This window comes from Vanellus vanellus (genome assembly GCF_965231255.1).
Source record: "Vanellus vanellus genome assembly, chromosome: 1".
NCBI classification, from domain to species: Eukaryota; Metazoa; Chordata; class Aves; order Charadriiformes; family Charadriidae; genus Vanellus; species Vanellus vanellus.
In genome coordinates, this window is record NC_138905.1 from 123,271,188 (window position 1) to 123,298,486 (window position 27,299).

The following is a 27,299-nucleotide window of genomic DNA, read 5'->3' on the forward strand; positions in this document are numbered from 1 at the left end:
TGGAGGCAGCGGCGGTGCTGTCCCTGCCTTGTCCTTGACGGCTCGCTGCCTCTGTCCCTTCTGTGTAGTTGCAGCCATGGGGACAGAGTGGACAGTGATAGTGCCGTGCCACCCCACGCCAACCTGGCACGGAGAGTGTTTGGGGCAGCCCTCTTCATCCTTAAAGCTTTACACTCTCCCTTTAAGCAGAGTTTGCAGCAGGGGGGGATCTCGACCCGCATAAAGACAGCGTGGGGGTTTTGTGCCTTGACAGCAGTGAGTCCAAGTGCAAACCATCTGTGATCTGAATATCCTACAGTTACACCTTGGAAACCCTAATAAAGCTGCCTCTGAACTGCATACGTGGAGCAGACGCTGGGACCGGGAGACAGAGGCACCTTTTTTACTCCCCAGGAGCACCTGCTGGGGTCAGTGACATCTGGCTGGGGCACCACCAGATCATCGGGCCAAAGGCTCGAGCCCCGCAGCCCTCTGGAAGCCACAGCTAGTTTTAAGGGCTGCGCGTACAAAGTGGTGTGTGTTGGGCTCGGTAAACAACTTAGCAGAGAAGGCAAAGCAGAGCTGCGCAACACTTGATGTGCCACCTGCAGTCTGGGGGATAATAGCTTTGTGCTGCCCATAGCTGGTCAAAATGCTCCTTTAAGGCGAACGATGGAGAAACATCGCCTGGCGCTGTGTTGCCAGGATTTGGCCCAGCAGATGAACTGTTGAAGGGTTCAATAAGATAGGGTAATTCTTCCAAGTCATTTTTGCCCTGTATTGCACAGTGTATGATGAAATAAGGAGATTCAGGAGGGTTAAACCAGCTAAAGGAAGGCAGTCGTCTTACAGAGCTGCACCTCCCCTTTGATGAAGACCATCTTTTGTCACGTTTCAGGCATGGGCCTGAGCTATGCCTTAGATCGCATCAGGCTTTTACCATAATTTCTGAGCTCTCAGCTTTTGTATGTTCAATTCTACATGAAAAGTTCTTGAAAAGTGCAGTGGTCAGCAATTTTACAGCAAAGCACTTTTTCCAACAAGTGTTCATGTAATTAAGGGGGGTGTGGGGGGGTGTGTGCGTACGTGCGTGTACTGAAGCTTAAGAAACAGAATTTAAATACACAGGGACAATAGATATGGCAAGGAGGATGGAGAGGAAGGAACAGGATCATCACCTGGATTGATGAGCCTGTCTTTTTGCTGGCTGGAGAAGCTGGTTGCTTTTTTAAATAGAAATCAAAATGTGGATGCTCACCAGTGTGACTTTCACATCATTATATGTCTCAGTGATGTGTGAACAAATCCTGCAATCCACCAAGTGACCTCATCTGACCACTCTTGGAGCGAGTCATCAGTGGGGTAGATCTCAGCCTCCTCCTCTGCAAGGCCAAATGCTCCCTGTGCATCTCCCAGTGTGAGTGCTCTTGCTGCCTCTTTCTAAATGATTGCATTTTTGTCGTCATGGCCATCTTCCTCAGGTACCTGCTGCTTGTCAAGGACAATCAAGTCACTCAGGAGTGAACCATCATAGTAAAACGGGGTTAAAGCAATGCTTCACAGAGCAGGGTATGAAGTGATCAGTCACAGAAGTCCCGACTGATGTACAGAAGCAGTGGGGGTGATGTGGAAGGGCTGTTGCAGTGGGAGAGGCTGCGCATATCTCAGAGCAGCCATGGGGACAGTCTATGGGGTAGCCTGGGGGACTAGCCTCCAGGAGAGCTTACAGAATGGTCTATGGGATAGACTGCAAAATAGCCTCGTGGGTAGCCTTCAGGACAGACTGTAACATAGTCTAGGGGATGGCTTACAGGATGGCCCACGGGATGGCCCTACAGTAGCCAGGGCTCTCTCCTGGAAGACTTCAAGTGCCTGCTCCAAGCTGGCAGAGGAAGGGTGTGAAGCAAAGGCTTGCACCTCCCAAAAGAGTCATCTTGCCGCTCACTGGCTCCAAGGCTTTAGGACTACCGCTGGCTTCGGTCCAAAAGGCCAGCCTGGCTCTGGCTCCCAGACTGGCTCCAGGACCTGCTCGGGACTGTCTCAGGCCCACTGGCTCTTACGAATCCCCTTTGCACAGCAAACGAGCCCTGCCTGTGCCTTGCGGGGGGTGGCCAAGGCTGTGCATCGTGCCGTGCCATAGCCCATAGGGCCACGCTGGCCTCCTCTGCACATCGGTTGTGCTTCGCTCATGTTGCAGCAAAGGCCTGGGGTAGGCAGGGAAGGCAGCACTGACTCCACCACCACAAGCCCAACTGATGTGCAAAAGAGACCGTGAAACGTTTCTGCAGCTCCTCCATCAGAAGCCTCAGAAAACACCGAGAACCGGCACTCGCAGAACAAGCTGTTTCCAGCCGCTGTGCGTGCCTGCAGCCCATCAGGCCGCCTCTCCCTTGCGAGGGCGGAGGAGATGCTGCCTCCAAAGCTCTCTCCCCTCCGTGACTGAGAGTCACCCACCGCTGCCACCACCGCTGCTGTTTCAGCTCCCTGCCGGCGCAGACATTGCAGCACGGCACAGACACGCAGCAGATGGCATTCGGCACCCGCTCAGAGAATCGACCGTCGGATGCTTTGCTCTCCCTCCTGGGTTTTGGCTGCGCCTTCCCATGGGAAGACGCCTTTGCTGGGATACTTCACGTTCCCTTAAATAACAAATTCCTTTGCTCCGGGGGTGGCACAGAGGGCGTTGGGCGAGAGCATGGGCTTTACGCTTTCTTCGTGCTTCTGGAGCTTGCAGAGGAAAAAAAAAAAAAAGCTGCTGCTTTTTCTTTCTGTCCTTGTAATGATAACAGGAGGGATGTGGAAATCCAGCTGCCAAGTTTGGGCTGAGACGGTTGGAGCCCCAGCTGCAGCAGGTGTCCGAAAGGACACCCCCAGCACAGGGCACAGCTGGGAGCCTGTCACACCGCTTGCAGGGTGCAGGCAGCTCACCAGAAAGTTCGGCACTAATTAATAATTACAGTGCTATTTCACCACAAAACCAAACGACATCTCTCACCAGACCAGTGAAGGAGGTTCCCCCCCTCCTTCCCCAGCCCATCCGAGGGGATAAGTACCACTCGGTCTTGCCTGTAACAGGAGCTGGTGAGCCCCAGGGTCAGAGCCACAATGTGGATGCCCGGCAGCTCGCAGCCCCAAAGCCAAAAGGGGCTGTTGCTATGGGAATTGAGAGGGCACTTGTAGACGGCATCTGGAGCCTGTGTCGTTCCCTGGCCGAAGCAGCTGGATTTGGAGGGAAGCAAAACTAAAAGGAGGTGGTAGAGAGAGACAGAGGCACAGCAAAATGCATGCATGTTAGAGGAGGGACCTTCCCAGAATGAGAGTACAGTGGGATACAGAAGAGCGGGGACACCAAACTGTCAGGCAGTGGTGGCTCAGCTTTGGTAGGATAAACCTTATTTTCTGCTCTGTTTCACACTGGAAAAAGGTCCGGTGAAAGCCCAACTGTAACAAGATGGGATCTGCCTCCTCAACTTACCGGCCCAAGTGTATTTATTTGGATATTGATGGAAGAATTCAAAAGGTACTTTTGCTGTTTTTAACAAAGTAGTGTCTCCGGAGGCGGCAGCGGCTGCAGGCTGTGTTTTCTGCGCGACCTATTTCTGTAACGCAAGTTAGATGCGTGTTTGCATTCAGCGCCCTTGCGGGTTTCGAATCTCTTTTTAAAGGGAGGGGGGAGATTTTGGGTGGCTTCTGCTTTGTACACGGCTGTTTATTTATAGGGGAAGGGGAGGCTGGCAGCAGGGGAGGGCTGGGTGCTGCCAGCAGGGACCCGCTGCCTGTGCGGGGACCCTCGGTTTGGCAGCCCCGTAGGCTTCCTCTCCCGGAGTAGAGTCGCGACGTGTTTACAAAGTTTTGCCGGCGGAGAGGCTTTCACCCAAGCAGTGGGAGCCAGAAAGCACGGCGTGCAGAGTTATTTGGAGATTGCCTGCTGGGGAGGGGTGGTGGTGGGAGGGGGGTTGTTTGGCGATGGGCATTTTCCTACCGCCACGCTGAAGGGCAGGCAGGTGCCCGGCTGTTGGGAAAGGGGTTGTGCCGCTGCATCGCCGGGGGGCAGCTGCAGGGTGCCCGCCACCTTTGCCAAGTTGTGTCCTGAATGGTGATAAACGTTAATTAAAACTTCCACTTCCATTAGCCTGCCTTGTTTGCTTAACCACGGTTCACAGCACAGGGGAAACTGCGGGAGAAACGTGTTCTGGCTGAAAGGGAGAGCTCGCACGCTGCCGAGCTGACAGCCCACTGCTTTTAAACAGACACAGTGCCGCCGCATTTTTGTAAGTCGCCTTTCTCTTCTTTTTGTCAGAGATTCTTTGGCCACAACCCAAGTGCCTTTTTTGTAACAGAGAGCTGCTGCGAGGCTCAAGAGCAAGTAAACTCCAACTTGCAAAATTCAAATCCCTCTCTCCCATCTCCCTGCTCTAAATTTTCATTTCACCCAGCCTCGCCCTTTTTTTCTGCTTTAAAAAGAAACAGCAAAGATACCCCTTCCCTTCCCTTCGCTGTATGAGTGACCGCAGAAATGAGGTAGAGGGAGAGCTGATACTTACAGTCCCGTCCCATCGCATGCGCCTCCATTGCCTACGGTCCCCTCTGCCACTGCCCTGGAGACCCACTGTGGCTGCCAGAGTCCTGTCCTCAGGAACAAGCTCTTGGAGAATCCAAATCTCTGCCAGGTCCCCCACGGCAGGCTACTCCTCTTCATCCATCTTGGGGCTTAGACGTGACAGTGGTCTCTCTGCCACCGCAGGTTCCTCCATACCAGTGGGCAGGAGCGTGCCGGCTCTGCTGAGCTGAAGATGCTGCTGCTTTTTTGTCGGGGCTTAATGAGTTGGTCGCCTGGCAGCTCCCAAAAGCAAGGCTTGTACGGAGCTCCCTGGCATCTTTCCTGTTTGGTACAAAAATGTTTTGGTATTTTGAAAGGGTGAAAGGGTGGCGAATGTTTCCATAGATGTTGGTAAAGCACATTGTCTGTCATCTACTCCGTTTTTTAGAAAAAGTAGCTGTTCACTGAACCAGTCTCTGGAGAGTAATTTTCACACTGAAAACGCAGAAGAGGAACAAATGCATGAGCAAGAAATGTAAACTCAGGCAGCGCTAAGGTTTTTTTGCTTGATAAATATTATCTGTTTCTTTTGTCGGATGTGAAATTCCATCTGTGCAATGTTTGCGAGGATTCCTGCAGTAAAAATGCCGCCTAAATGAGGTTCACCCAGGGGTAAGCAGGGCATATCTCAGATTCTCATGCCTCCTCAGTAACAACATCATTAGAAAGAAAAAAGAAAAAAAAAAGCAACCCTTAATCTTCCAAGGAATGCAGTATTGGAAGCTTCTAAAGGGTACTCATTAAATCAATGCTAAGCTACTCATCAACCCAGTAATGAGGTACGAGCTTCATTATAACAGTGTTTGCTGAGTTTGAAAGAGCTCAGCTCCAACTTGCAGCTGGCTTGCTGGACACCGCAGAGTCATGCAATAGAACTGGGCATCCCACCACAGCGCTAGCTGTGATGGCAATTATTCACAGGTAATTCTGTGTTTCCGCGGCCTCATTCTGAATTTCCACCAGTGTGGCCACCAAGCGTGCTACTGACTTTGGGAAAAGTTGTTTTGCCTTGGCACTGGGGTAAGCGAAGGGACGCACCAGGCTCAGGGGGCCTCACGCCGCCTCCCCCAGGAACCTGCGCGTTGCAGATGAGCACTTGGAAGTGCACTGCAACAGAAGCGTTGAATTAAACTAAGTAGGTTTGTGTGTCAGCAGGTCCAGAGGGGCACAGCGGGGAGGGCAAATGAACACCGCGATTGCTGGAGGAGAGTTTGCTGGCTCTGAAACCCTTCTCAGTAGTTGTTGAAATAAAGGAAGCACCATCAGCAGAGGGTGAACACAGGATGGTGCCTGAGGCCAGGACATCCCAGAGGAAGGGCTGAGGTCCACACCTGCAAGGCCAGTGCCATGAACACCCAGGAGTCCAGTAGCCTCCTTTGGGAGGGCGGTGGGAGGCTGGAAGCAGGGGGGAGCCCAGCCCAGTGCTGCTGTGCGTCACTCCCACATCTCACTGGGGAAGCCTAGCCCTCACCTCAACAACTCCCTTGGCTCCTGCCCTTTCCCCTTGGCCCCCATCCCACCTGCACCCGCAAAGACTCCCAGCCATTTGTCACAGTTTGATAAACTGACCTTTCAGAGGCATGGGCAGGCAGAAAATGGTCTTCACCAAAGCAGACCGCAGGGATGGGCTCTCCTCCAGTGGGCAGAGTTGGCTGAGCATCTCCCCATGCTTGGGGAGCAAGGGCTCTGCTGTGGGAGGGACATGAGATGACCCACCCTGGCCTAGCAGACACCAACCATGGAACCCCCCACAGGCATTTTGTGTCCACCCAGGGAAGGCTTTGGGCTGCTGCTAGCTGTGTCCTGGCCAAGAGACAGGGGATGGGGTTCTTCCGTGGGGTGGCCGCCTGCCAAGCTGGTAGAGGTAGAGCAAACACGAGTCAGGAGGTGGAGGGGACAGCCGTGCCAGGGCTGCTGGAGAGGGAAGATCAAAGGCTTTGCAGCATTACAGCCATGCACTGAACTGGGACTCTGCGCAAACCGGCTTCAAAGAGGTCACTTGTTCTCAGACTTGGTTGAAAAATGAAGTTTCAGCACAATGTGCTTCCTATCCAGCACCTACATAAATGAGATGCACATCTGAGGGAAACAAGCACCGCTCGCTTTATTTATTTTTTAAGGATCCTCTCACCCAGAGACACCCAGCGGTTCATTACCTGCTTGCCTGGACACACACCTCCCTCTGCACTTCACACATGTGCCCAGGGCTTAGCACACCCATGAAACAGGTCTGCATCCCACCCCTGCCATGGCCTGGTCTGCTGCCAGGCAAAGGAGAAGATGACGGGATGGGGGAAGCCATGACCATGTTTCATATAGGATAAAGTGATCTTGCAGCATCGTGGACCAGGATTTCTCATTGTTCCTGGAGTGCCACTAGATGGGGTCAAGCACCCAAACCCCCAACCTGCCGGTGGAGAAGTGAGGTTTGCTCTGCCAAACAAGCAGGATTTGGAGTCTTATTTTCCTTCATAATGTTATTAACCCTTTGGCTGTGTTTTTAAGAAAAATTCCTATTGAGTCTGTTTCAAATTAAAAAATCCACCAGCAAGAAAATGTTCCCCAGCCCATGCCCAAATTTTTTCCATGAAGAAACTACTGGGGAACATTTTCTTTTGACCTTTGAGATTTAAATGGTAGCAGAGCCAAACCAGCCAGTGGCCATATTCCCAGATGGGTGGCTTTGTGGCTCTTGTTTTCCAATGTCACAGGTAGTGGCTTTGCTCACAGAGTTGTAAAGAGTTCCTCTGAGAAAAATGCTTAATTCAAGAGGATTTCTGTTTCCAGTGTCTTAATCAGCATCACATTTGTAACAAGGATGGAAAGTCAGAGGGTTACAGAGCCTGAGCTAACTGGAAAAAAGAAAAGGACCGCTGCCTTTGTCAAGGATTCAAGGAAATCACTCAGGGTGGTATTTTCTTCCTCTTCAGAAAGCCAGTAAAGAATTTTGGAGCTGGTTGACTGAGTCATTCTGGATGCCAAACAGAGAAAAGACCTTTTTTTTTTTTTTTCGAAGAAAAGTGTTTCGTTCAACTTTCCGGGTGTCTACTGTACTGACCTGTGGAGCAGGACACTGACCCATCCACAGCCATTGTTCCTCTTGGCCTGAGGTCCACCATAAACATAACAAAGCTAAGACTGCATTTTGGTGCTGTGGTTATTGCATTGAAACGCCAACGCATAGAAATCGTTTCCATCATGTGAGTTTTTTTTTTAATTAGAGCAACAGCAACTGTGGTATAAATGCAAACCCAACAGATTTTTCCAAAGCTCTCTGTGCTATTTTTAACACGCCAAACTGGATTCAGATTAAAAACAAAACACAGAAGAAAAATAATGGCGTGATGATCAGTTCAAGCAATTAAATATTTTTGCATCCCTGTGACTCTCTTGGCACAGAGGCGCAAGCATGCTCTGTGGTGGCCATGGACCCAATTCCCTGTCTGTTTGGACAAGGGATATAGGGCAATACCCTTTCAGTTGCTGACCATTGGAGGGGTGCACAGAAGGGCAGTCGGGACATGGACACCTCGGGGGGCTGCTGTGCCTGGCAGGCGTTCGCAGGTTCCTCCCCCACGTGGACAAGCTGATGCCAAAACCCTCTTTAGCATGGTGAGGCACAAGTATGTTTTTGTGGGATCAAGGCCATTTTCTTAGTGCTGGCAGATCTCTGTGGGCAAGGGAAGGTGCAAGGTGGCACAGCCTGAGTCTGGCTTACCTTGGCTCTATGATTTTAGCTGGCCCCGGTGAAGTCAAGGCGGCTGCTAGATGTTCTCAGTGTGAAGCAGCAAGAAATGAACAGTGGGTTCCTAAAACTCCATCACATTACAGTGCATAAACATTTTAAAGAGTAAAAATGGCTTAAAACCAGACTTCTAAAAAAGTGAGAGAAAATGTCATACTTGAGGCCTCTCTCTCTCCTACTCCCCCTTCTCTTTCCTCCTCAGCGAGGGCTCCTCAGAGCATTTAGAGAGCCAAACCATAATCCTCGCACAGCTCTGTAGTTCCAGCATAGCTCCATAATTCTTCTGTAGCCATCACCCGAAAAGGCTTGTTTACTGCTGTTTATCTTTCTGAAGTCACGTGCAGTCTATTATAGTTGTTAGAGTTAGCCTCATGTTAGCCGAGACAAAGTGTAGGTCTAACGCTCTCCTGCTCGTCTTACCTATGGATTCAGACAAGCCAACCGTAGCAACTTACGCTACTCACATACAAACTCTTTTGGCTTAATACAAACAAGACAAAACCCTTTTGTTTCTATCACCTTTCTAGTGAACTGCAAATTGGCCTTTCACTGGCCTCTCACTATACCTGCTTTTCCTTACTCTGTTAACTAATGTTACCCTTCTGATGGTCCTAGACGATCAAGCATGTGGTAATGTATTACCGTGACATGAATTGCATGAGTAGTTTTGAAACAAGCAGCCTAGCTTCACTTACATTTAGTGAGGACATTTTTGGTGCTAAAGCATCCTTATTATCCAGTTTACGAAACATTTCAAGCTTAATGCATTAATATGCTACAGGGTTAATTGCACTTAGGACTCCATTAGCAGCAACTGTGTGCCCTTTTTATGTTAAGTAAAGCCAGAGTATAGACATTTCTGTTATTTGTCAAAGGTCGAAATACTTTTGTTTCTGCTGCAGAAAATAAGAAACTTTCAGCTCAGCCTCTCACAACCAGCCTTGCTGGTTCCTGATTACATTCTGCCATTAATCATTAGGACTGAAAGACTGAATAGTAGCGATGTGTCCTTTAGTATAGTCATCAGGTTGCACGAGGCTCTCTTGAATGTAACCCGGATTCCTCTATGAGCCCCAGTGACTCTAAAACGTAATGAGATCCTTCTTTGCTCATAGTGACAAAGCCAACCTCTGCCATGCTGTCCCTCCCAGTGGATGTCCGAGATTGCCCTGGGGGTCACACGTATGAGTGTATATCATAGACATTTTCTCTTTCCTGAAAAGAGAAAAATTTCTTTTCCCATAGCACTCTGTTCAAGGATGCTATAAGGATGAGAATTGCGACTTACCATATAGCCACGTGCCTCGGGATCCTGATACGTCAGCTCTGTCTGGCGGCTCCTGTTTCTCATTTTAAGGGAATGTATATAATTAGGAAACTAATGGGATTCACCCCACTTAACCCTTAACCGTAGCCATCTAAAAGTTAGTGATGACTGCTCCAAGCGAGTCACACTGTTTCCCCGTAGTCACTGACGAGGCGGGTGGTACCTCCAGAGGATGATTCATCCCATCTTAAACTGGGTTTTAGAGATGTGTGGGCTGATTTACCCTTTGGAAGTTGTCCTCTTTCTCAACTGGCAAGAGAGGGAGTCTAGCTTAGCAACATACATGAGATGCCAAATTTGTAGATGTTTGAAGTTACGAAGTCAGACGAATCCCACCCGTACATTTCACTTAGGTGGTGTGTTGAAATGAATGTTGTTGAGTTGCGTCACTGCCTGAAGGTAAGTGGCAATCAGCAGGACTGCAGAGCTCCAGATGTTGGAAGTAAAACATCTACCACGCTCCTCATCCTCTAACAGAAGGGGTGTTTGAAGAGCTGGGGGGAGCCTTCATTTTTTTCTCAGACTCTCAGCTGAGGGCTCTCATGCTTTCTTCCCCACACATACACTTATTCTCTGTTCCTCTCTTAGAGAAGCTCCTACTGCATCAAACAGATGGCAAATATGGCATACTGTTTTTAATGCTGCTTAGCATTTGAAGCTCAGATAAATGGCGTGGTTTTCCTAATATCAACTGTTAATTAGTGTGAGAAATAAAAAATAGGTATTTTGGATATAGCTGGCCTCATGCTATGCCTGTATCTGAATTCAAAGAATGAGAAACCTGGGAGATGTTTAGATGCGGGGTTTTAGGTAAGACTTCTGTTGGATATTGGGAACTATGACTTATAAGGTCATTTATCATCATTTTTTGAGGAAGACCTATTTGCTTACACGTTTAGAAATACAGATTCCTTCCAGTTGTTTCTACAGAGTGGTATCTAACAGTTCTGCATCTTGCTTCATTTTGATATGGATAACAAAGACCGCTGGAGAGACAGGGAACATCACAATGAAAAATTTCACATCAGCCTTCTGCTGTAGCAATTCAGAAATCCTCAGTGAAAGGTGCTGTTACAGAAGCAGCAACAACTTTCACAGTCCCTACAAGATATATAACTGAATCTTACCAGACTGTTTTCTGACATACTCTTCTCCAATCTCATTAGTGAAAGATTATCATTTTAGATTGTTTCAACTCCGCACTTTCAGCCCCGACTCTGAACATTGCTCACTGAGCTGAATGAAAGACATCACCAAGCGCTAAAAGTCTTGAACACAGCAGGTTGAGACCAGCAAAAGGAACTAGGACTGAAAACTGAGGATAGCCTGGCTTTGAAAATATGTCTGCATTATTTATTTAGGGATTTTACTAGGGTAAAAAAACCAAACATGAGTTAAATTCTTGGAAGAAAACCCAATTACCAACAACAGATCAGAACAGGATAACATTCTGGACACAGTTTACAATTTACAAAGAGGATTAACTGTTCTGAGGATCAAATATAGAACAGAAATTGGACTTGCAGGCTGTGTTTTTACCCATCCTATCTGAAAGCAAAATATTATGTGATGATTAGTTGTAAGCTGCTAGGTTGCAGAGTATATACACTATGGTCCCTTAGTAATATCTCCATCACAGTCCTTAATATTGAGCAGCTCCTCTGAGTGGGAAAGCCAGCCAGGGGTCTTAATCCCCACTCTTTCTGAGAGGGCTTTTTAAATCCTTGTCCTTGACCAGAGGTGGATACTATGGATTAAGAGACAACGGCCCCTTATTTCAGAGGAAGATGTTTCAAAAAAATGCAGAACTGTCTCCAGGAAAGAAACCAGCCCCACAGAAATGAGCTCTGGGCCAGGAACCAGACACCCCCATCGAGTCACGCTGTCCTACTTTGCAGTCACTGCATGCTTCATCAAAATATTATTTCCACTCCAAAAAGCCTCAGTTATTATTCATTCTGCTTTTCCCCACTTTGCTTCATGTTACTTTCCAAGGCAGGCAGACAGCATTCCCCACTTAAATCAAATGGCTACTCCTTGGTCTTGATGGAGAATTATTGAAATAATCAAGTTGAACATTCAGGGAAGTCTAGTTTTCCTGTCATTTTTTTCTACACGTGGTAGAAGTTTTGCTAACAGTAACAAGGACAGAAATATCAAATAATGTTAACTCTTAAACGGGGGAAATGAATCGTTTGCAGATGCAGCATCATTTTTGAGGAGTACATTCTTTTTCTTCCTGGCACAAATCCAAGAGAGATGCAATTAACAGGGTTTACATGTGGCTGATTTTCTTCGTGGCATTTAGTCATCAGCCTGCAGGCTGAAGCAGAGGCCTCTGTTTCCCTTTCCCATGCGGTGTATCACCTCTGTGACTCTGCTTACATGCTTTTGGCTCTGCCTTTGCTTTTAGAAATGACACTGGCAAATGAGTGTCTTGTGTTGTCCAGTATTGCAGGAGACTCTTATACCACCAGGCGATATTGGAGTGCCTGTTGTCCTCCTTTCTCAAAGGAGGTGCATCAGGACCTGTATCCCTGGCTTTTTTGGGGTATGGAGAAACCTGTCTGTGCCCTATGCATGCATGATCTTAGCCCACTGCCACAGCTGTAGAAACTGCTGTGGTCTCCTGCATTTGGCCTCTGACACAATCCATAGCAAGGTCTCAGTCCTGTCCTAAGCAGTGATTTTTTCCATTGCTGGGCATTAATGCAGAGAGTGAGGTTTTGTGAGACACGTCGCAGCAGTGGCTTGCCACCCAGGGATAGGAACAGAAACCTAAGCAAGATGATGACTATGGGTCAGAGACCGTTGATACAGGTTTGAAGGGAGTCCCTCACTGCTGACTGCGGGTCTGGATCAGACCCTCAAACAGTGCCAGAAAAGTATCATCATGGAGACCTGGGCTGAAGAAAGAGCAATGGCTTGAGGACATCTGCCCAAGTAAGGACATCTTCACAGGACTGGGTAAGATGCTCGCTTTTCTGCCCAGTGTCAACAGGGCTGCCTATCCTCAAAGCTGCAGGTCAACCATCTTCCCTAGTCACGGGAGAAACCATGTGTCCCATCTGGCTGAAGTGTGGCTGCCCGCCAAATGTCACTACTGCCTTCATGTTGCCAATGTCCCTGCAATGATAATGGACTCTAGGCAGATAGGATTCCTATACTGTGCCGGAGCCATCAATAGTGCACATTACTGTCCTCCTGTCTCTCCAAAATACATTCCAATTGTATTCCATCAGCACAACTGACATCAACTTTATTTGGAACAAAAACCTGCAGGCAATAACAGGAACAATTGCATATTGCTGGGAAATATCTGAGGCTGGCTGCTTTGTTTTAGAACATAAGGAAGTTGGTCAGAAAATCTCAGCAGGTTGCAATAGAAGAAAACTTGAATAGCATATGCGCTTTGATTAAAAGAAACCCAACAACCAGCTGAGGACAACCATCCTGCGATGAGTATCAAAGTGTGGTGGGTGATTCACAAATCCACTTTTAGCAAACTTAAGTAAAAATGCCAAGTATGGAAAGCTAAAAAGTATGTATGGAGGCAGCTCATAATCTAGAAAATAGTATCTACAGTCTTTGTTTTACTTCCCACTCTTTCACTATTACATGGAGTAAAGGAAGCATTAAAATTCATCCTCGATGCATTGAAAGCTCCTGCTGCTTTCTATGAGTCAGGATGGCTTTCTTACCTTTAATGTTTTTTAATACTTTTTTTTATCTTCTCCTCTCTTATCTGTCCTGGTCAATAATAATTGATTTCCAGAATAAGAAACCTCAATACCTGAAATAGCACTCCTGGCACATCGCAAGCCTTTACCTTCTGTTCAGCCGCAATTAACATCATCTCCTCAGTTACTGCGTGTACCAGTTGTCGTACCCTCCAATACTGTCAGCCAATTTTAGCAGCTATCACTCCAGTAGGATGCTGTGCTCTGCTTGGAGTGGGGTTTCAGTCCTATCTGAACTTGATTGGCTATGTTTTATTGCTTTGATCGCTGCTGTATTTTAACAACCAAGGGTCAATCACTGGGCAAAGCAGGCTTTTAAAACACACCCAGGCATTAATCCCACCCATTGCCCTGGTGGCAGTTACTAACTACCTCATCAATCAAGTGCCTCGATGTTTCATAAAGTAAAGATATTGCCTGGTGAATCACATCTGGGTAGGAAAAGGGGGAAGGTTGATGTGCACGTAAATATCAGTCACAGCCACCTCTTGAGGTGACCAATATCGCTCTCTTCTCTATCACAAAACCCCTGAGGCTTCCCTCAAGAGTAAGAGGGCCCCTCACCACCTGTGAAAACTGAGGTCTGAAGCCTTGCTTCAGCATCAGCTCGAGTGTTGGTGCGTCACAGCCCAGGTACAACAGGACTCAGCCAGGCTGGTCAGATCTTGCTGTTTTGTCTTTATGCTCCCAATACTTCAGGCTCACGATGTCCTGAGCTGGGAGCAGGCATTAGCAGCTCCTCTCTGGCACACCATCCCGCGGGGTCTCCCATGGCTTTGCCTTTGCCAGCAGCAGAGGTCCAGGTCAGTGTCGCTATACACCTCTGGGTGAGAGATTTCCCCTGGTGTCTGAAAGACACCTCAGAAAAGGCACGTGGGAACAATTTTAGTGCAACAATTTGGGAATTAAAGCACTCAAAGGCCAAGACTGCTGGAGTGAGGCTGCAGGCTTAATTAACTCCTGGCACCTACGCCTTTTGGAAGAGTCTTTAATCAGATGATGACACGCTATTTCTCCAGCATGGTTTCACCTTGCAGAACACATGGGGCCTGCTCAACCAGCCCTTGCTGCCCGCAGCCTGCATTGCCTGCGGCCCCTGCTGCCTGCAGTCCCGGCCTACTCCTGGCAGCTCGAGGCAAGGCAGTGAAAACAAACCCTTGGAAGGACATCCTGGGTGACATGTTCCTCATTTTCTGGATCACCAGCCTCGAGGCTGATCTGTGGGCGTGCACATCCCTTGTGCCCACGATGGACTACAATGGAAACTGTGCCAGGGAGCATGGGATGATACGGGTGGTCGCGAGGGGTGGAAAATAGCATTTCCAGAGAGGTACCCTCAAGGAGAGGAGACGTTTGACCTTGATCTCCCTGTGCCTCAGACCTCATCTGCGAAATATCACTTTCTTGCTCCTCCTGAGGGTTGCCATTAGGTCTCCACTAGTCCCTTTGAGCTGCTGCATCCTGAACCCAGAGGCTCCATGGCTATTTCTTCTTTGGGGGCGAGAGGGAGCTGAGCTCCAGCGCTGGCCTGGAAAGCTGCCGGGCTCCACACCACTGCCTCCCCCTGCCTGAAGGCTCCCATCAATGCCAGCAGCCCCCAGACAAATCGGCCCTGCTGCTCACTGTTCCTGGCTTTGAGAAGATAAGTGGGGCCCGCCCGCAACGAGTCATTTTATTTCCATAGTGGTTTCAAAGCCTTCACCATAGACAATCAAAGGCACACAGAGAGGCTTTCTGCCCCCCACCCTGGCTGCAGAAGAGCTTCTCAACCAGGGATCACCACCCCCGACATGCCCTGGCAGATGTAGGAGTCTTGAGGAAAATCGTGGCATGGGGTTGTATCATTGAAGGCCGCATCGCAACAGGGGTCAAGGGGATGTTGCACTCCCAGACCCACCGCTCGAATAGTCTTCTCTGCATAGGGGCTGTCTGGCATGTGTGGAAAGGCAGGCGGATGAAGAGATGTTTGGGGGTGTGGGAAAGTAACAGTGGCAAGTTTTGTAATTCAAGGTCCGAGCTCTGACATAACAGCAGGAATGATACAGCCTGATAGACTGTAGGAAATTTGGCACGATCGGTGGGGAAAAGCCCTCTGTTCTGTTTAAAGCTAGCTTAGGCTGGTGTAGTCCAAAAAGCAGTGCCCTTTTATACCATCCAAGGACCTCCTCAAATCTGGCCTGTTTTCTTGCTAAATCTGGGCTCTTACATCCTTGAATTTGCAGCTGTTCTCATCCTGCAGCAGTACTGCATCATGAGATACCTTTTGCTCTCAGTTCACATACATTATTGCTCTACTTCTGAACAGCGCAATTAGGTCTCCAAAGTTTGCTTGTTTTATCAAAAAAAAAGCACAAGTATTACACATAAGTGGAGAAATATTCCAGCTCATGAGTCAAATCAGATAACTGAAGTGGTAGGATGAGCCTTAAAATTAGCCCAGTTCATACCTGAATAGTGTTCATATCTCACTGGGAACTAACCGTCCTTTCTTTTCTTCATCTTCTTTTTTTTTTCCCCTGCTGCTGTTCGGTTTGGAAGGTGATCTTTAGTAAATATTGCAACTCCAAAGATATCATGGACCTCTTCTGCATTGCAACAGGGCTACCAAGGTAGGTCTGTCTTTTCACTTGTGACATTCATTTCGATTTTGTTGCTTTACTTCTGGGGACAGTTTAAAGACAGGCCCCAAATGATGCATTTATCTGCTATTCAGGCTTCTCTCTCATTCCAGTCTTACTGGAAGAAGAAACCAGAGCAACCCAGAGAGCACCAGCTAGAAAAGTGCATGAAGCTCAGGCAGGCATTGAGCTACTTCAGTGCCAGCTGTATCTGAGGAACAGAGTAGAACAGGGTAGAACAGAAGAGATACAGTCTAAAAAAAATAAAAGCAAGTGCAGAAGCTCAGCACTACATTTTTCCCCATATCAAGTGAAATGCAACTGTATGTTTAGAACCTGGTTTTTAGGGAAAACTTGGGGCCAATGAGAAGTGTTGCTACTAGGTGATAAGCTTTATATTTAGACACAGTACAACCCAATCCCAGGTATAGGATATTCAAACACAGAGTATCCCAGCAGAACCGTTTAATAGAACATATATATCTGCAAATGAATTGTCCAGGCCAAGTATTTCCCTATTGATGTTGAACAGCAAAGTCCATGCATCTCTCCTGCTGTAATTTCCTGTAGGGTTTGTTTCTCTTACCCTCAACCTTGAGAACAGCATCCGACTTAAATCTCTGTGTTGTGAGGAATCCAGGGTTAGGCGGTGGTGTGTGTCAAGGTGGAGGAGGCTGGTGTGTGCTGGTGGGTAGCATGGTGTAGCACCCAGCTACTTCCGCAATCCCCCATCCAGGGCGGTGGTGCAGGGGGAGGGAAGCCCCTTAGTCACATCTAGAAAGGGACATCTGGTGTCTGCATATGGGCCTTGAGCAGCACAGGCCAGATGCACAGCAGAATGCAATAAGCCGTAGTCTTTACTTTTGTGGATACAGGTTTACAATACAGAAAAAGCACAGGAAAAAATAAGCCACTCCTTTAATGACTGGTTTATTACATGGCTCCAGCTCTGGGGATTGAAGGATAAAATTGTCTATATTGACTCAGAATTTGCATAAACTGCTGGATGGAATAAATGCTCTTTGCTGTTTATCCTGGCTATTTCCTCCCATTTGACATTAGAGAGGTTAATAACTCTCATTTGCATATGATGTCAAATACTTCCACTCCATCACCCAGGATACTTTGTTTAGCAGTTTTAGTCATTCATGAACAGGGTGTTCACTGCGTATTTGTCATTTTATTTTCACCAGAAGGCTTCTAAAGAGTTGTTAATTTCAACCAGGCTCCTGGAGCCACAGTAAACCTCCAAGGTTTGCATCTGAGCCTATGAGATCACACCTAGCACAGCATATAAAACAAAAGGCCCCATATTCAGCAAGGCATTTGTTTTGTTTGTTTTGGTAAGGGAATAACTAGAGACATTCATAGCACCAGTGGTCATTTGTATAGTGTAAGTCAATATGCCTTTATGCAAACGCATGTAGCACCCCTCTATGCAAATGCATGATAGCATAAACACAAGGAGTTAGAGATGTTCACACACCTGCAGGGCTATGATCTTATTGGCATTACAGAGATGTGGTGGGAAGGCTCCTATGACTGGAGTGTTGGAATGGAAGGATACAGGATCCTTAGGAAGGACAGGCAGGGGAGAAGAGGAGGAGTTGTCGCCATCTATCTCAAGGACCACCACGGAGCTCTGTCTGGGGATGGATGAGGAGCCGACTGAGAGCTTATGGGTCAGGATTAAAGGGAGGGCAGGGACAGGTGACATTACAGTGGGGGTTTGATACAGGCCACCTGACCAGGAAGACCAAGCGGATGAGGCCCTTTATAGACAGACAGGAACAGCCTTATGTTCACAAGCCCTGGTCCTCATAGGGGACTTCAACCACCCTGATATCTGTTGGAGGGACAACACAGCAGGATATAAGCAACCCAGGAGGTTCCTGGAATGCGTTGATGATTACTTCCTTCTCCAAGTGACAGAGAAGCCAACAAGGAGAGTTGCTATGCTGGACCTTGTTCTCACCAACCAGGGTGGGCTGGCGGGGAATGTGAAGCTCAAGGGCAGCCTTGGCTGCAGTGACCATGATAAGGTGGAGTTCAAGATCCTTAGGGCAGCGAGGAGGGCACACAGTAAGCGCACTACCCTGGACTTCAGGAGAGCAGACTTTGGCCTCTTCAGGGATCTGGTTGGCAGAGTACCATAGAAGAATGCCCTGGAGGGAAGAGGGGCCCAAGAAAGATGGTTAATATTCAAGGATCACCTCCTCCAAGCTCAGGAGCAATGCATCCCAACAAAGAGGAAGTCAGGCAAAAATGCCAGGAGGTCAGCATGGATGAACAAGGAGCTTCTGGAGAAACTCAAACTCAAAAAGGAAGCTTGTAGAGGGTGGAAGCAAGGACAGGTAGCCTGGGAGGAATACAGAGATATTGTCCGAGCAGCCAGGGATCAGGTTAGGAAAGCTAAAGCCCTGATAGAATTAAATCCGGTCAGGGACATCAAGGGCAACAAGAAAAGCTTCTATAGGTATGTCGGTGATAAAAGGAAGACTACAGAAAATGTGGGCCCTCTCCGGAAGGAAATGGGAGACCTGGTCACCCGGGATATGGAGAAGGCTGAGGTACTCAATGACTTTTTTGCCTCAGTCTTCACCAGCAAGTGGTCTACCCACACTGTCCCAAGTTGCAGAAGGCAAAGGCAGAGACTGGGGGAATGAAGAACCACCTACTGTAGAAGATCAGGTTTGATACCATCTAAGGAACCTGAAGATACACAAGTCCATGGGCCCTGATGGGATGCATCCACGGGTCCCGAGGGAACTGGCGGATGAAGCTGCTAAGCCACTAGCCATCATATTTGAGAAGTCGTGGCAGTCCAGTGAAGTTCCCACTGACTGGAAAGGGGGAAAGATAACCCCCATTTTAGAAAAGGGAAAAAAGGAAGACCTGGGGAACTACAGGCCGGTCAGTCTCACCTCTGTGCGAGACCACGGAGCAGATCCTCCTGGAAATTATGCTAAGGCATATGGAAGGTAAAGAGGTGATCGGTGACAGCCAACATGGCTTCACTAAGGGTAAATTGTGCCTGGCAAACTTGGTGGCCTTCTACGACAGGGTTACAGTGTTGGTTGATAAGGGAAGAGCAACTGATATCATCTACCTGGACCTGTGCAAAGTATTTGACACTGTCCCGCACAACACCCTTGTCTCTAAATTGGAGAGTGTTGTGGTTTAATCTTGGCAGGCAGCTAGAATCATGCAGCCACTCGTTCACTCCACCCCACAGTGGGATGGAGGAGAGAATCAGAAGAGTAAGAGTGAGGAAAAACTTGTGGGCTAAGATAAAGACATTTTAACAGATAGAGCAAAAGCCACACACGCAAGCAAAGCAAAACAAGAAATTAATTCACTGCTTCCCATCAACAGGAAAACAGGGCTCCATCACACATAACAGTTACTTGGGAAGACAAACGCCATCACTCCAAACATCCCCCCCACCTCCTTCTTCTTCCCCCGCCTTTATATGCTGAGCATGATATCATATGGTATGGAATATTCCCTTGGTCAGTTGGGGTCAGCTGTCCTGGCTGTGTCTCCTCCCAAGTTTTTATGCACTTCCAGCCTGCTCACTAGTGGGGCAGTGTGAGGAGCAGAAAAGGCAGTGACTGCTTAGCAACAACCAAAAACATTAGCGCGCTTTCATCACTTTTTTTCATCCCAAATCCAAAACATAGCACTACACCAGCTGCTAGCAAGAAAGTTAACTCCATCCCAGCTAAAACCATGACAGAGAGACATTGATTTGATGGATGGACCACTCCGTAGATAAGGAATTGGCTGGATCATAGAATCATAGAATGGTTTAGGTTGGAAGGGTGCTTGAAGATTATTTAGTTCCAACCCTCCTGCCATAGGCAGGGACACCTCCCACTAGACCAGGTTGCTCAAAGCCCCATCCAGCCTGGCCTTAAACACCTCCAGGGATGGAGCTTCCACAACTTCTCTGGGCAACCTGTTCCAGTGCCTTACCACCATCAGAGTGAAAAATTTCTTCCTAATATCTAATCTAAATCTACCCTTTTCCAGCTTGAAGCCATTCCCCCTCATCCTATCACTACATGCCCTTGTGAAAAGTCCTTCCCCAGCTTTCCTGTAGGCCCCCTTTAGGTACTGGAAGGCCGCTATACAGTCTCCTTGGAGTCTTCTCTTCTCCAGGCTGATGGATGGCCTAACTCAAAGGGTTGCGGCCAACAGCTTGATGTCCAAGTGGAGACCAGTGACGAGTGGTGTTCCTCAGGGGTCGGTACTGGGACCGGTGCTGTTTAACATCTTTGTCAGTGACATGAACAAAGGGATTGAGTGCACCCTCAGCTACCAAGTCAATGTATCACAAAACATAGCTTGTTAATAGAAATTATTAGTTGGTGAGTCAACAGAATACATGAGTTTACAGGGAGCAAAGTCTGCTCTGAGATCAAAGATGATCACACAACATTTTGCGAGAAACGTTTCTGGTAATTGAAACAGGTGAAGCATCGAGCCTACCCCATCTTGTGCTTTGACCCTTTCTGCACCAAGGTAAATGGTAAAATGGGTCTGAGACAGTGCCAGGCCAGGCCAGGAGTTCTGCAGCAGAGAAGATGGCTATGCACCACATGCAGCAGCACAGAATTTCAGACAGCATTTCTAGGTCAAATAAATCTCTTTGAAACATGCTTTTCAGGAACACAACAATCTCCCTTTTAACGGCAGATAATTGTATGGTATCCATTGATCCGACAATGCCTGCAAACTCAGAGAGGTAAGCCTTGCTGCAACCTGCTCTTAAAAAATGGGGTCAAGCCTAAGGGAAGGGGTGGTGGTTGCCTGCAGACACCTTTTGTGTGCAGTGGGAGGTGAGCAACTCCCTGGAGGGAGGCAGATGACAGCAAGAATTGCATGCTGGCTTATAACACTAATGTCTGCTGGTTTTGAAGAGTTTCACTTGTTATCAAAGTAGGAGTAATTGTCTGAGGAAAAAATACAACTTTTAAGTGTTTAATGTGGAACATCTGTTCCCCTCCCACCCTGTTTGCTGTCAAATGTTAAATATAAACTGCTTTCTGAATGTTGCTAACGTCAACCCTCTCTGACTCTCCCAGGTCTCCATACAAAGTGATACCTGTTGCCACTGGGCAGCTCTCAGGTAAAATGACCCTTTTGAACTGAATTTACTAAAGCTGAATTTGTGAACATTTGCACATGGAAATTATGTGGCTACGATGCAAGGATGACTGTGTCACAGTTGTAGCTATGGCAGAATAAGAAGTGTTTGATCACAGTGTTCTGGAGAAAAGCTGAAAAAAAGGTCCCCAAATTCCAAACTGTTTGAGGATGGGGTGGAATGGCTGGGGTCCAGGGGACTTTCACAGTGCTTAGCTCTGGTCTGACTCAGCACCACTGGTGTTCTGGGGAAGGTCTTGCATGGAGCAGTGGTTTTTTTTCAGGCAACGCAGACCATGTTTGAAAGCCTGTCCTGCAGTGTTTTGATAAACTTGCTTATCTCTCAGAAAAGCTCTGCTGGAAAGCTGAGCACAACATTTGAACCCTATGTTATTTCCAAATGGCTGAGGAGAGAGCATAATTTCTGTTGCGGGCATGGTAGCTCGAAGTGTAATAAATATTTAAATACACCTGACAAGATTAAAGAAGGCCTCGATGAAAGAACATATCTGGAACACATCCCCCAGCGTACAGCACTGTTGTACTCCACACACAGGGCTGAAGTGGCACTTCTACCACTTCTCGTTGCCTGCCAGTGCCGTGCTCAAGCCAGTAGCACTCAGACACTGGAGCAGAGGATTTGCTTGGGGCAATTCCTGTAGAGCATCTGGCTCACGGTCTCTCTCATCTGTGCAACTGCGGTATCTCCTGCCACTCACTCCGAATCAGCCTGAGCAAGAGCCATAGCCTGTACACTGTGGAGCTATAGGGAAAGGCTGGCCACTGAGGCAGGGGCTGCAGGAGGGTAGGAGATGTCATCTGGGGACACAGTTTGGAGTAGTAAAATGATAAGATAGGAGGGACAAGAGGCTAAGAGTATCTTGGACACATACACTGCACAGAAAGAACAGGAGGGCGCCAGAACGTCTAGGGCTGGAAAAAGTAGTTTGCAGGAATGGGTGAGGCTCCTGGATTTGGGGCAAGGCAGTTTTGCTGGTCCCACCTTATGTTCTTGCTAATGCTAATTGCAGGTCCCACCTCTTCTTGCTTAGGCTCCTGTGTTACGCAAGAAAACACAGTGTCTTATAGCACTGCCTTTTTTAGATGGGGAGGCGGAGAGAACCAAAGCCACTCTCTGAGGTACCTGTGTCCGCTGCAGCAGAAACATCTGTAGGAAAAGGCAGTGTAGGAGGATGTGCAGGGGCCGGAGGGGGAGGAAAGGCAACAGCAGGGAGCTTGTGCATGCAGAGAGCAAAGAAAAACGGAGAGGAGAAAGAACAAAGAAGCTGGGAAACAGGGAAGAACTTTATCACAGTAAGATTTGTTACAAGCCATAAACGTGTCCCATGTCAGTGACTACCACTGTTGCCAGAAGAAGGTAGTCAAAGTCAAAAGTCAGACACACGCGACTGCTAGGGGAAAAGAAGCTGTCTCCTAAACTATTTCCTTATTGTAGCAAACACTGCTGGAACAGCATCACTCTTCCGGTCCACGGTACACTATTTGCATTATCAGACCAGAAAAGGTGGGGTCTTAGCTGGAGCATGTGTCTCTGTGTACCAGCTGGCGTGGGTAACCAATAGCCATTTGCGCCAAGATGGAGAAAGAGCTGTGAATGGAGCCTGTGGGGCTCCACCAGGGAATGCCACTGTGCTATACCAGCTGGGAAGCTGGTCAAAGGGCTTTCTAGAAAATCCGCTTTTCTTTTTTTTTTCTTAACATGAAGCTAACCGTATATTTTTATAAGACCATGTATGACTTTTCACGCTCTCTCAGGGCCCTCATTTTTCACCCCAGCTGACAGCACATGGCTCTGCTTTGTGCAGAGCACAGCTCACTCTGTCAGCAAGGTCTCTCTTCCCTCCCTGCATTTTATAAAACAAGGATCTCCAAAGATCTAAGCTGAAAAGGGCAAGAAAAGTTCTGGCGGTAGGTTGCCAAAGCATAAGACGGAGTCTGCTATGGAAAAAGGAGGAAAATTGAACTGAGTGTGATGGAACTAATGTTCCTTGGTATCTGTTTCTCTTTCACATGGGTTGTCATTAATCTTAAGCATTCCTGACATTTTGCTGAGAGTAGGAAGAATAAACAGAGTGGGAAATTGTTCCTCTTCATTAAAAGAAAAAAAAACAGCTCTGTTCTAGTCTTCACTTCTTAAACAACTCTGCCTGCATGATTCTGCTTCCCAAAGCAACTCGTCCAAATACATGCCAAAAAAGGGGTCACCCCCATTTTCACAGCAGTGGGAGGTAACGCACCTCTTTTCAGCAGTATCCCAGGCAGCTGGAAAAGAGTGACGCATGCTTCAGCGGAACAAAGGCTGTAAAAGGTGGGACTGGAAAATACAATCCTTTGGGAGGAAAATATAAGCAGTGGCTTTTATCCAGCAGAGGACATATCCACCGGAGTCCTGCTAAGAAACTGTTCTTCATTTCCTGGCCATAGTCATGGGAGAGGGTTGGAATTAAAAAAAAATTATTATTCCAGTGAGCATCCGTTGGATGCAGCGGCGATCGCCGTATCACTGTAGGGTCAGCTGTCTGCAAGGCAAAGGCGGGGGCCCAGCTGGCCGCCTCTGAGCCTGTGGGGCCACTCCATCACGTGCTGTCCCTCTTCCCGCGGCCCTGGACCAGAAGGCGTGCAGCTATCCTAGCAGAGCATCAAAACCCTGGTGCCAAACTCTTCCTTCTCTCTGGGGTGTTGAAACTCCCAAGCCCATCAAACGGGCACCTCCTTCTCCCGACAGCGGAAGGGCTCTGGTCTGTGTCCTCACAGTAGAACGGGCTCAAAACTCACAAAGGGATGGCTGTGCTGTGGCTGCAATTAGTAAGGTTCAAGCACTCTGCAGTATAGCTGGAGATGCCAATTAAATGAACAAATCCTACTAGCAGCACACTCTTGAGAAATAAAATTGAAGCCTGTTACGTTTCTGATAGTGCAGAGAAAGGAGCTATTGTGGAGCTCAAGTGAGCCTGATCCACTGCGGTCCTAAATGGAGGGGAAACATGTGCAGGGGCTTTCCTACTGCCCAAAAGTTAGGGCAGCAAAACACACAGGCAGCTGAACGAGCCCTTAAAGATCTCACCAGGGATGTGACCTGAAAGAACATGACATGTGCCAAGCTCGGCTCCAGCTCTCTCTGCACCTCGGTTTCCAGCTTGTTCTGGTGGGTCCTTCAACACAAGCATCCCCTCATCCCTGAGGAAACCCAAAGAGAGCAGTACCCGGTCGGGATGGAGGCCAGCAGGCAGGGACAGCTTGCCACGGCCACTCCTTGCTTAGCAGCCTCGGTGCCAGGGAACCCTGCCAACGCCGGAGCCGCTTGGCCAGGCTGAGGCTGTAGGCAGCATCTTTGCCTCTCACTTCACTTGCTGTTCAGTTATTTGCCTCTTCAAGGAACAAGCTATCTAGCACTTGCATAGAGAAAAACCCATGGTCTCTACCCAGGGATATTGGCTTGCAACGGGAGAGCTAGCTCGACCAAGACCTGGGTGACTGCCTGCTAGAAGGCCCACGTCTGAATGGGTGCTAGCCCTGCCTTGCCCACTGCTGAGCCCACCAGCTGCATGTACAGCTGCACCAGAGGTCTCTGGGGCCTGCTTTTTTCCCCTGAATGATTAGATATACAAGATCTTGTGCAGATTGCTATTGGTGAAGTGACAGAAGCTTGTCACTGTGTCTAAATCTTCTTATTCGGGGATCTCTCCTCCTTTTGGAGGCATATTCACGCTTGCAGCTCAGGCATGAGGGAAAAGGCAGAGACTGTGAGAGAAAAAAACCCTCCTGCCTGCTGCTCCTTACACGCATCCCACATGGACGCATGCATCGGGATGGGGGCAACTGCTCAACTGCTTCAGGATTACTCACAAAAGCAGGGACTTGCATGCGGCAGCCCAAATTAACTTGAGCTGCCAAGTGGATTTGGCGCTCGATATGACATGATTCACAGACGTAGGCTTGGACTTGAAGCACCCCCCTTCCTGAGGCTTTTGTCCACCTGGCTGTTTTGTGTTTTTTTTTTTAAATTCCTCTGACTGCCCAGATCCAAAAAAAAAAAAAAAAAAAGCAGAAAGGGAAATACAGACAGGAGCCTGAGCCAGAGGTACAGGCACACGTGAGGAAGAGACCCTGTGGCAGGAATTTGCCAGCCTGACGCTGGCAAGGAAAGGCAGACGCCCATGTCCTCGCAGCCTTCCTTGGCCTCAGCAGAAAAGACGGGGGGTGGGAAACCCACCCACCCCCACAACCCTGTGCGCTCCCTGCTTGCACCTCATGGAGGCTGGCAGGGTGGCAAGGGGAGCCGGGGAGCACGGGAGGATGGAGGTGGCTCCCTGGCAGTGATCCCGTCATGTAAGATGGGAGAGGAAGAGTCACCATTGAGCAGGGCAGTGTGAGGCATGCCAGTGGGTTATAAGCCATCTGTGCCCATGCACGAGTAACCTGAGCTGCCCCAGCGTATAACTAGTCCCCATCTGGCAGGGAAGGTGCGCGCTCGCTGCCAGCTCTCCGACCTGGCCACGGCGGGGAGCCACAGGAAATAGTGCTGTTGCCTTATTCTCCTGCACCTGCTTTCTGCCCAGACCTGCTGGAGACAGGGCTGCTGGCAGGGAGGGAAAAATGGCCCCTTGCTCTGTGATGCCCTGGCCAAGCTCCCTGCTGAGCTCGGCAGGAGCCAGCAGGCAAGGAGCTGAAGTCCCTGTGCCTGCAGCAGGCACGGGAATGAGCCGTGGGAAGCCCGGGGAGGCCTGAGCTGGCCTGTCCCCTGCCCGGCATTACGCTATTGCAGCATCTCTGGAGGGGGGATTTCTAATTTTCATTTGTTGGCCCTAAAGCGCCCAGCATATTGTGCAAAAATCTGACTTGCTGAACACCTGCATTTGCAAATGTTGCACATTCGTGGTGCCAACGGGGGGTGGGGGTGCGCTGAGAAAAGGGTTGGCTGTTGGCTTTTGGCTTACTGCAGGCAGGAACTGGCGACCCTCCGCAAGGTGCATGGATTGCATCTGCCCATGCTCCGTGCGGTAGGATTTCCTTTTCCCAGAAGGAATCGCAGCAAAGCAAAGGGAGCAACTGAGGGGAAAGGTAGCTGCGTACACCTGGAGTATCAGCCCTGCCAGAGGTATAGAAAAAAAAAGAAGACAGAGGGTAATGAAGGGAGTGAAAGGACACCAAGCCTCCCTGTTTTTCAAAGGAGTGGGCAAGAGAGACTAAATGACGTTGGCACGATATCTCATTTCAGAGTTCTTCCCCTCAAAAAGGAACCAGGCAAAGAAATGGATCTTTGTCTCTTTAAGATGAGATGAACTGCCACTCTTAGTCATATATCTTTACTGCACCCTAGGGTTATAAAAACATACATCTTCGTTTTGAAAGTCTTTTATTACATCCATAAACATCAGATTGCAGCTGACTGTTCCCTGGATGAGACTGTCCTAGTACTCCAAGTGAGTTTTGACAGGGGGAGGGAGTGAAAGTAAGATTGTTTTTTTTTTTTTACTGGAACGGTGTTTATAGGGAACTTGTCAGTCTCTGGCATGCTACAGCCACTGTCAGAGTGCTGAGCGGCACCGAAGTGAGAGGACACGGGTTTCTCTGCTTATTCTTACTATTGGACTCGGGTACCATCCCAGGTGCTGCACACGGTAAGCTTTCCTCCTGTCTTAAATAGGATGCAGTGTTTGCTTTGTTTCAGCGCTCGGGTTTTCAAATGGGTTTTGCGAGAAAACTGAAAAATGGGTCTCCATGAAAAGAACTAATTTCTTCATTTGCTCTGCTAGCCGCTCCGCTGGGAGTTGGAGTGCAGAAAAAAAAAAAAAAAAAAAAAGAGGGAATTAGATCTGAGACTTTCAGAGCACAGAGTGCTTGCTCCAGTTTAGAGACACAGGGGTAACAGCCAAATTGTTTCAACCGGAAAAGTGAATGCTCTTGACAAGTATTTCTGACATCTCTAATACCTGAGGAATTGCAAATCCTTTCAACAGGTACAAGAGCTATTATTTAGCAATACGTTGTAAATGCTGAGCTGTATTCCTGTCTGATGTGTTTTACCTGGGTGATTGTACTTGTGAGGCATTGTGCTCCCCCAGGCAAGTGCAAGAAGTAGCTTCAGAAATGCCATCGGGTATTTCTAAGTAGGGTA

The 27,299-nt window shown here is 48.4% G+C and overlaps 1 protein-coding gene across 1 annotated transcript in view; it reads left to right on the forward strand.

Moving 5' to 3' along the window:
- Positions 1-3,430: 3,430 nt before the first annotated feature.
- Positions 3,431-27,299, forward strand: part of PDE9A (phosphodiesterase 9A) — a gene marked incomplete at its 5' end in the record, with an annotated part of 51,454 nt that continues 27,585 nt past the window's right edge. Inside the window, 4 exons of the mRNA XM_082483954.1 lie at positions 3,431-3,499; positions 15,930-16,000; positions 20,682-20,759; positions 21,100-21,143. Coding sequence (XP_082340080.1) covers positions 3,431-3,499; positions 15,930-16,000; positions 20,682-20,759; positions 21,100-21,143 — 262 coding nt within the window. The remainder of the gene's footprint in view (positions 3,500-15,929; positions 16,001-20,681; positions 20,760-21,099; positions 21,144-27,299) is intronic.